This window comes from Temnothorax curvispinosus, unplaced genomic scaffold (genome assembly GCF_003070985.1).
Source record: "Temnothorax curvispinosus isolate PA1 unplaced genomic scaffold, ASM307098v1 QBEX01011703.1, whole genome shotgun sequence".
Lineage (NCBI taxonomy): Eukaryota > Metazoa > Arthropoda > Insecta > Hymenoptera > Formicidae > Temnothorax > Temnothorax curvispinosus.
Window position 1 is genome coordinate 122,057 of NW_020221483.1, and position 10,318 is coordinate 132,374.

General features: G+C 37.4%; 1 protein-coding gene across 19 annotated transcripts in view; it reads right to left on the minus strand.

Annotated features, from left to right (window-relative positions):
* Positions 1–9,569, minus strand: part of LOC112461730 (voltage-dependent calcium channel type A subunit alpha-1) — a 106,883-nt gene extending 97,314 nt beyond the window's left edge. For 18 of the 19 annotated variants that reach the window (XM_025027077.1, XM_025027076.1, XM_025027096.1 and 15 more), the window contains exon 1: positions 9,313–9,569. In XM_025027077.1, coding sequence (XP_024882845.1) covers positions 9,313–9,569 — 257 coding nt within the window. The remainder of the gene's footprint in view (positions 1–9,312) is intronic. The other variant, XM_025027085.1, reaches the window with a different exon arrangement.
* Between the last annotated feature and the right edge of the window lie 749 nt (positions 9,570–10,318).

The window sequence follows — 10,318 nt, forward strand, 5'->3', positions numbered from 1 at the left end:
ATCGCCGAGGAAATTTACGTTTGCCGGACGTTTGCTCCATCGATCTGCAAAACAACCCGGGCAATGCTCCGCGCGATCCGCTGATGTCGTGTATAACGACTTTATCGGCATGCCGATAATGTGTCAGAATTGCGACGGATCACGACGAGCGTATATACACACGAAGCTTCGTAAGTCAAGCCATTCGAACCTCATTAGACCTGTTCATCCGTTGGTCTTCGATACAGCGAGTTGAACGAAAAGGTCCGATTTTTCTTTGGGCATTAAAATTCACGATCCTCTCCATATATGGCTATAGCCATCACCTGATTCATTATATACTTTAAGCTTTATTTAGATTTCATTTTCGTCCAGTTACTCCTATCCAATTATTGTGCCTTTTTTTGAGACGCGAATTTTTCTTAACTCAATTTAATCCTCATCTTTATTTACCTTATACACACATACACCGTTAGACGCGCGCGCGTAACAGGAATTAAAAATATTTTTGAAGGCATATTACGTAATATAAATTTTTGAAATAATTCCTTTTAAGTTATTTTTGTAATTTAATTAAGATATATGACGCCGTTCCAGCTATCATTGACTTACCGTGATGAGATTTTCTTATTGCTTGCGACGTGAAGCTAGGTATATACAATAGCAAAGGCAAATGGATTTATGTCTCCTTACGAGAAGGATAGAACAATAAGGTTTCCACGTCGTACAATCTCTTTCTTGATCGGCCGCCCGAGAATTAATTTATTTCCTTCACATATCCAAAGGTGACATTTATGACGCAATCCACGCTCTCTTTACAGATAATCGAATTTACTTAAACCAAAAATGTGTGTGAAAAATTATAATTTATTTTTAAATATAATTTACATGTAATTATGAAATAATTACAGCATAGCTATAAATGTGGTGATATTTCCTAACGTTATATTTAACAAGACGCGACGGTATTTCGAAATAAGCGGCTTCCGAGCAATCTCCGCAACGTGTAAATTAATGAGAAAGATATAAGCGAGTGTGTTAAAGCGAGGCAATCGAGCGCTGTTAAAAGCCTTTGATTGAGACGTATTAACGGGAGGCGTATTTAACGGCGCGAATCTTTGGACGAAGTATATTCTTCGCAGCCGCGTTAACGGTTTCCGACGGTCGTCCCCGTAAATTTCCGAGCGACATATCGTGATCCGGAAGGTTGGCGAAATAAAAGAGAGGCGACCGAGACACCCAGAACCACCCGGAACCACCCGGACACGCCGTTACGCGGGGGCGTTTTATTACAAAATATTATTCCTGAGAGAACGCGAGGGAGTAATGGCGGCAGTCGCCGGGGTTTACTGACCCGGCAGGCGGGCGACGATGTCGCCGCTCCGTTTTCATCGAGTGTAAGCCGAGAATGTCCCTGCCGTCTTGTAAATTTCACGCGCACACCGGAGTTTCGCTTTATCGTTCCGATAGGAGTTTGCTTATGCAGACAAGAAAACAACAAGGAAAGGTTACGTCTCAATTGTAGGTATTTTGAAAAACGAGAGGAAATGCAATACTTCATTCAAAATAAAACAATTACTTTACATATGATATAAGATAACTGATTATTTAAGAAATCGTAACGTAAAGAAATAAATATTAAAACCATATTTTATTTGTAAAAAAAGGTTTTTTCACGTAAATAAAGCGTAAAATAAAGATTGTATATGTTTGACCATATTGTTGTCCTTACTTTAAAGAAATGCTAGAATATATAAGCCTTAAAATATTACATAAGACTTAATATTTTAAAAATATATATCGACGCGCCTTGGGGGATGCCGAGGGGTTCGCGTGAACTATGCGTGCGTGCGAAGGGAAAATAAAAGGTCCGTCGGTTAATGGCAATCTAATTTTCGTAAATATCAGGGAAATGTCAGCATGGTGACGTGTGGGCCGTTATAGTAGTTACCGCCCTGCTAAGTCAGTCCTGCCACGGGCGATAATCTCTAATTATTTAAAAAAACTTTTTCCCCCCTGCAACTTTTTTACATCGTATAAAATTCCTCAAGTTTTCCAGGTTAGTTAATGTAAAGTTCTTCGCGTTCTCTGACCTTTTCAGAAATTTCGAAGGGATGATAATAATTGTAAGCTCGGTGAAGTCTGATAAACTCAAAACCAAACAAGAGCAGAAGTGAATCTTAAGCTTAATAGCGGTATTAACTTAAAATTAAAGACAATCGTAAAACTCGAAAGATTTATCAAGAGCCTCTGACCTTTTATCGTAAAACAAAAAATTTTCTGAATTTTCTTCTAGAAAAACGAAAATTCTGTAACCAAGCCTTTTCAACGCGTGCACAAACGTTTTACATTAATGGCGTAACAACAGGTGTTACACGTATTTGTCTTTGACGCTTTATCGCATAATTAGAACCACTGCGACTGCATCATTAGTCCAGTCTTTCCATGATGGAATTATTCTTTAAAAAAAATAGCCGTTATTCAATAATATAGGCATCATTCTCTATTTTAATTTCAAAAGATTACTTTTGAATTATTGAATGAAAATGAAAATTATCTCTTTGAGAAATCGATTTTTTCAGTTAACGACAATAAAATGTTCGAATAAAAAAAATTCTCAAAAAAAGATTTTAAAAAATCATAAGATTATTATCTTTTATTAAAAATTAAAATGTTACCATTCTTGGTTCACAATCAATAGTCGCAAAACCGAAGTCAGAAATCTTCCAAAATATCTCTCTACTTGCGCGAAACTCCAATCTCTTTTTCAAGAAACGAATACACGATGTTGAAAATATTTAATTTCCAATTTCGAACTTAATTCGGATAGAAGATCAAAAAACCATAAGCGGCAGACTGGCAACACATTATTTCCCATGCGCATCGGCTTCCTCCTGCGCTGAGAATAACTCAAAAATGAGTGACGTCAGACGATAAAACGGAAGGCGCGTGGGCCGATTTCCACATACGTGATTTTTCCGCAGGTCTGCCCCTGTCCCGTGAGTTAACAAGAAAGCCTTGGGAAAGAGAGACGCGGACATCGTCCGATCGACGGCGACGATGGTGACTTTGACGATGGGTAAACCTCAGTATTTATCCCGTATAATTTACAATTTTATTCCCGCTATAAAGAGGAAAAATTATCGCTCGACTAAAGTTAGGAAAAACGATACTCGTCGCCGAGACGTCGCGCCGACGTTAATCGCCGGATTAAACCCTTTAAATTGCTACAATGTCGCGGCGTGGCAATGTCTCGATAGGTTGGCGCAAAAAAAGGATTCTTGAACAAATGAGGGTAAGCGCATAAAATATCTCTACATCGCGGTTAAAATTCTTAGCCCGTATGCAAACGTAACTTAGAATCAGACAACCGCATTCAGCAATAAATATTAATTATCAATGTAACAGGATGATATAAACTTTATCTCGCGTTTCTATCGCGCGCGCATAGTTATAAAATTTATACATAAATTTTATAATATATACTACAATTTTCAATTGTAGGATTAGGCAGACAGCAACATTTGATTAAAAATACGAAATCATCGATACTGATGTACCATTAAATAATGCACATTCCATGACTGACTAATAAAGACCTTTACTACTGCTGTCTGCAACAGTAAATTTTCGAAACTTATAGGCATATGCCCTAAAATCGTCAAGGAAGAAAGATATAAGTCTGTGTGTGTGTGTGCGTGCGTGCGTGCGTGAAATGAGGGCTCGACTGGGAAACTTGGACTGCGGATCGGCAAATCCGCGAGCGAGTCGACTCAGTGTGAAGCATCTCGTATTTCCACATTCCCGAGAAGAAAATGCGCTGAGAAAAGACGTCAGCTTGGCGGCGCCAACGACGCGAGTGGCTTTTCGCACGTATACCTATGTGTTTTTCCGCGGTTTTCCTGCGTGTCTCGTGGGGATTGTCCGATCCTCGGAGAGCTAGAAGCTTTCTATCCTTCATCCCCATATACATCACTTTCTCCGCTCGATTGTCTCACGTCTCCCCCTTCGTCCCTCTTGCTTGGGAGAGAATAAAGAAGGCGCAATATGAGATATAAAGACAAATGAATTGATGGAGCTTAAGGAAGACAAAGAGATAGAGCAAACTGCCGGTTGCCACATATGGAAGAGAACATAGAAAAAGATTGCGGGTATTGGAAAGAAAGATAGGACGATAACGAGGAAGAAATAGAGAATAAAGAGGAGAAACCAGCAGAAAGAAAGTAAAAAAGAGAGAGAAAAAGAGAGAGAAATGGAAAGAAAAGGAGAGGAAATAGAAAAGCGCATGAGGGAAAAGGAGAGAAAGTGAAAAAGTATGAGAGAGAAAATAAACAGGAGAAGGTAAAGGAAAGTAAGCGAGAGAGAGAGAGGAAAGGTAACGGCGAGAGAGAAAAGGCGCGAGAGTTACGAAGAGCAACTGAGGGCGAGGGAGAAGCAGAGCGAGAAAGAGAGAGAGAGAGAGGAGCAGAGGGTAATAGAGGCTGGGCAAGGGAGAGAGAAAGAGAGGTGGCACGCGCAATGCGGGTATTGATTCACGGCGGCGGCAGCCGGCAGCCAGCCTGAAACACACGACCGCGCTGAGTCGACTCGACTCCGCGACTCGATTCACCGTCGAGACAAGGAGGGATCAAGTCACAAGCCAGCAAGAAGATAGAAGAGAGGAAGAGAAGAGGAAGCGAGAGAGCACGTCGTCGAGTCGATCGGTTCGACTTCCCAAATCGTTCATCGTTAGAACCGCTACGAATATCTTTAAAGAACCCACTGTCTCGATTCCTCGGTATCGAGAGCTCGCACGAGACGAATACAGAATCTCCGCAAGAAACATCCTTGCCTAAGTTCGATAATTACAGATACAAAGACAGATACACTGTATACAAATAAGCTTATTGTGCAAGGAAAAAGTCCTGATGCACTCCTCGCGAAAATATTATCACAGCATATAATTTTGAAGAATATAGAATAAGATTAGATCACATACTTCCAGGAGCAACTTTGCCCTAAATCTATAAAAACCCTTTAGAATCCTTCAATGCCTTACAAAACTAACTAGAAAGTAACGTCCCAATTTGATAAATATAAGCCAGCAAAAATTTTCAACTTGTATAAATGGTTTTTATTTATTTTCGCCTCAATCTTACAAAGCAACTTTCTTCAAAAGAAAAAATTCACGGCAGATTCCCTCAACCATATGCTCCCTTCTTCAAACTGGAAAAGCCTCAAACATTGTTTCACAGTCACCCTGTATACTACTGCATAATTACGCGAACTGTAGCGGTGCAAAAATCGAGAAAAGTAGCGTGTTTGAAAGCGCACGGGAGTAGATCCGGTTTCAGGGTTAGGACCGATCAGGGTTAGATGGTATCGGCTGGGGCTCTTGCATGCGCCTAACATGGCCGGGGGGATACCCCGGCAATGCGTAGGATTGGACCGCCGCTCCCACGAACCATGCGAGCGCTAATAAAAGTGTACTCGGCTCGGCACACAGCATAAAATATGCTCGATGTAAATATAGATATAACGTAAGAAAATATTTGTAATATACACAGAGGGTAGAAAATGTTTTGTACCGCTTTCATGATATCTTGAAAATATTGCTTTCTTTTGAGACTCCTTTCTATAATTTTTAAATACGTTAGGTACTTACAAAATTCAGAATTGAAAGAGTATCGGAAAAGGATTACCATATCTACGTAAACAGTCTTCTTTCTTAAATGTAAATAATTGAAATTATTTTCTGCAACATGAAGAAAAGTCAGTTTTGTTGTTCTTATTAATAAGATTTAATATTAAACAAAGTTACAGAAGTACTTTTGAATAATTTACGATTTATGTTGAACTTACTAATGGGACAATGCTGCTCTGTAAATTAGAATATTGAAATTCATACTGATGTTTTTGAACTAGTCACGAAAGATAAGATTTGAATCAACTTCACTTTCTAAACATCTATATGTCTATAAAACGGAACAAGTAATAAAGAAATGCATTTCACAGTCGGCATTACTTGTTTTGTAATAGTAAATCTGGTATAAATATGTATATATAAATTATATTTTACTGTCATAAATTTTTATATTCTTTTGAATCAAGCAAAATTATATTAATTATATATAATAATAGGTAATATTAAAATAAATATTACGTATAATTAAGTACAACGTCTACATGTTCGCATGCACTCTGATATATTTTTCTTCTCCTCAGATTAGGCAAATTTCACTCTATACGCGGCTAAGCGCGAGCATTCGAAGCAGCATCGATTCGCGCTCGTTAATAAAATCCGTCGGTTCGGGGCATCGATCCGCCGGCGACCGCGAAGACAACGCGGAATCGAGCGTGATAAATAAAGGAGGGTGCTCGGATCGGCGGCGCGGCGCTCGGATAGGTACGTCCCTTAATAGCAAAGGTCGAAAACCTTGTCGAGTTGACTCGCGGGATAGCGCGCAGACCTACTTCCACGTAACGTCGATTCCTTTTATTGATTCTATTTTTGCGAGAAGTCGGGAGAGAGAGAGAGAGAGAACGCTTACCCTCGCCACACGATCGCCGGTCGTGTCGCGATTCGTGCTTTACCGATTCGGTTGTATCGAAAAAATGATAACACCCAAAATTGGGACATTATCCAAATTGCCCAGATACCACACTTCAAAACGTTAATAACGTAAAATATTAATTTTGAAAATGGGACGGGTAGGTATTTTTACACGATATTACCTATAACATTTGAAACTAAACATCGTTATTAATTAATTGGAATCAATATTTGGTAATTCAGTTCTAAGTGGAATACTAGTCAAATGTTTGATACGATAATAATTCTTCTGGCAATTACGTGAGCGTATGTCAATTTTTCCAATGGGATGTATCATCTTAGGAAACAATAATAAATATCACGAGAGATATTAGACTATCGAGTAACAAACGAGAAAGGCAGAAAAAGAATGTCAAACGTGAATATGAGTAAATAATTAAGACTTCGAACAAAAGAGACAATCTTACCGAAAGATAGAATTGTTAAATTTTTAATGAAAGAATCACTTGGTATTCATGAAAGTCTATATAAGAAGATCGACGTACTCGTTTCGGAAATAGAAGACATCCGTTGATTTAAAAAATGTTTTGAAAAGAAAACGCAGGAAAACGGTAAAATGATTGGTCGCAGGAACGATCGCTAATGGACAGAGAAAGAGAAAGAAGAAGAAAGAGAGGAAGAGAGAGAGAGAAATCGTAATTAGATTCGCCCTGGTGAACGGCCGACGACGGCGCGCGTTGCTGGAAATAGAAAGTAACGACCGAACAATCGAAGGCTAATCGATAGTGTGTAGAGCCGGACGGACGAACGGCGCGAGGGGTGTACAGACACCTCGCTACATTAGACTTTAATTCGGCCGCAGTAGTGCATGACCCGGTATGGTCAGACGCGGCTCCTCGTCTGGCACCATCTCCGCGACGCGACCGAAGGCTTGGGTTATCATTGGCGGATAATTTAGCGGATAAATCGGTCGTCTTTTTCTCGTAAAAAGCGAGGAAAAAGCTTGATAAAATCACGATAATATCTATGTAATATCGAGGTACTACTGCATTATAATTAATATATTAAGATTACATCATGTAGGTATACCTATAATCAAGTCATCTAATATTTCTTTCTTGCATTTTTTTATTTTCCTATTTTTAGGAAAATAGTATAATCTAATAATAAATTAATTATCTAATGAGTTAGCTCAGTTTTCAAAATTTTATTATAATTTTATTATAATTGATTAATGATGTAAATTTAAAGAGATCGAAAAACTCGTGTAGTTTTTTTTAAAGAAGCAAATAAATATCAAATGTCGCTTTTTATTGTATAATATGTAAGTAATAATAATTCGACAGTTGATATTAATGTGAATCGTTTACATAGCAACCCATTAAGGTAGTGCAATATCAAGGCAAGAACGTTCTACTTGCCGACGTTTGGTTAAGGGTTGAACATGCAGGGGTAGAAAATATTACCGACGGTTGTAGATCGATTTAAACGTACCTATCGACGAGTCCTGTTTTATCAGAGTACAGTTTATGTTGGTTGCTGCTCTTATCAACGTTATCTATAGTCGACTCTTGTCGGTATAACATCGTGGGGTAAAAGGGGTTGAAATAATGTCGGTAAAATAGTTTACCCGCGGATATAGCGATAGCATAAAAACTAGAAATAAATTTCAAGTGATAAGAGATATGTTGTACCCATGAGTCAGTTATATCGTTAAGATTTCTTGGCATATTCGTGTTACCTCTTAACCCAGAAACAGTCACCTCATTTCCTTTCCGTAAACGGTCACTTGAGGTGACTTTTACATTCCAATTAAAAATCATTGTTATTAATTACATATTGCATATTTTTCATCGTTTTATACGCGGAGAAAAAATGATGTATCAACAGCATTAGTCTAATTGGAAATAATCTTGTTAATTCAATACGTCACGCTTTTGTTTTAATAAAATAAGTATTTCTTTTAATAAAATAAGTACTGTTTCACTAATACTGTTATTGAATTAACAAGATTATTTCCAATTAGTCTAATGTTGATAAAACATAATTTTTTTCTCTGTGTAATTTATTAGTATTTAAAAACAGTGTGTATATAGATTTACTCAGTATTTTCTGAAAAAAGTAAGGAGAAACCAAAAAAAAATTTAAAAATAAAAGAAACACTAAAAAAATACTGTGACGTGAGCTTCATTTTTTCGACACTGGAGTGTAAAAAGCACCCCAGGTGACTGTTCTATGGTTAAAAAGGAAATAATAAAACCCGATTGCTAATAGCATTAATTGTCACCTACATAAATTTTGAAGCCCTATGTATATTTTATTTATTATTTTCACACAAAAGCTATTGATGGTGGACTAATAATGGAAAACTAGATGTCTTAATATCGAAAAATACATTATTGCAGAATTCTAATTTACAATTCTAATAAGCAATCATCATAATTTAAACAAAGGCTTCGAGAGCCTTTTTAAAAATGTTTAACTTTATGTAGACAATAAATAATATTCTATTTTTAATCTACTATAACTATGTGCAGATTCTTTCTCAAAATAATTATAACCGACAAATAAAAAAAGACTAAATTGCGAATAAATCATATCGCCCGCATTTATCGTTTCTATATTAATTATACCATCAAATACGATGCATCAATAAAAAAGATCTTGGTTGTTTAGCCAAAAAAATCATTTTTCTCCTTTTTATGTCGTAAGATTTCCAAGCTGGATATCTACATGGTTGTAACTGCTCGTAGCTAAGGAATCAAATAAGAAAAACATAGAGAGAAAAGATGATCACTCACATAATATCGCCAAGCTTGAGCCGCGTCTGTATAAGGGCGCAGCTCTTGTGATCGCTGGTGGTAACAGCCCTCCGTCTCCTGGCGGCATATCGGGGCACCGTATCCAAATGCGTCGCGCCGCCATCAGCTGCGTTTCCAGCAGCACCGCCGATCCCGGATGTGGCACCATAGCCGATGAGGCCCACACTTCCACGCACCAGCGGATTGCTGCCACGCCGACGTGAAGCCACGTGCCGACCTGCCACGCCACCCAACATCCTGAAAAATGTATAAATGTACTAATTAAATAGAAGTTACTTCATATAATTGCGAGATAAAAACCCCCAAGGATCGCAAAGTTTTATCCCCACGATCGCAGTTTGAATTTCAAACGTAAAAAATTGTAATTACTAACTTGAAGACTAATATAATGTTAATATAGTTCTTGATTATTATGCTATACGCCTAGCTCGTAATGCTAGCACAGGTTTGTTTTCAATTTTTAATACTGACTCTTCCAAAAAGTTCTAAAGTTCTTGACGCTTTTCTTTAAAATTTTGTAAATAAATTCAAAGAATATTAAAAAATAGGAAATCAAATATCAATAATTTATAAAATTTCTCTTCGGGATAAAATAGTCAAGAAAGTACTCTAAAAGAGATTCCTTATCTTTTACGCTTAATCGTCATAGGTGTTTTATTTCGATCAGGCTTGAGTTCTGTTAAAAAAACCAATCAAAAAGTATCAGAATTATAAGTCAATCCTGATTAAAATAAAAATGTTGTAACTATAATATTCCAATGAAAACGTGAAGCTGACACGTATCTTCGGATCTCTATTTTTTTACACTCAACCTCTTGAAAAAAAAGAGAGAACGCGTTACAGTTTATTCTGTATATAAGTGATGTGTCGGAAACGATATCGCAGCAAAAATAAAATAGAAAAGAGTGACGAGCACCTAGCGTTTCTGACTAAAAATTATTTTATCTGATGTATTCAGTTTTAAAATTAGGGTCGCCGGTCATAA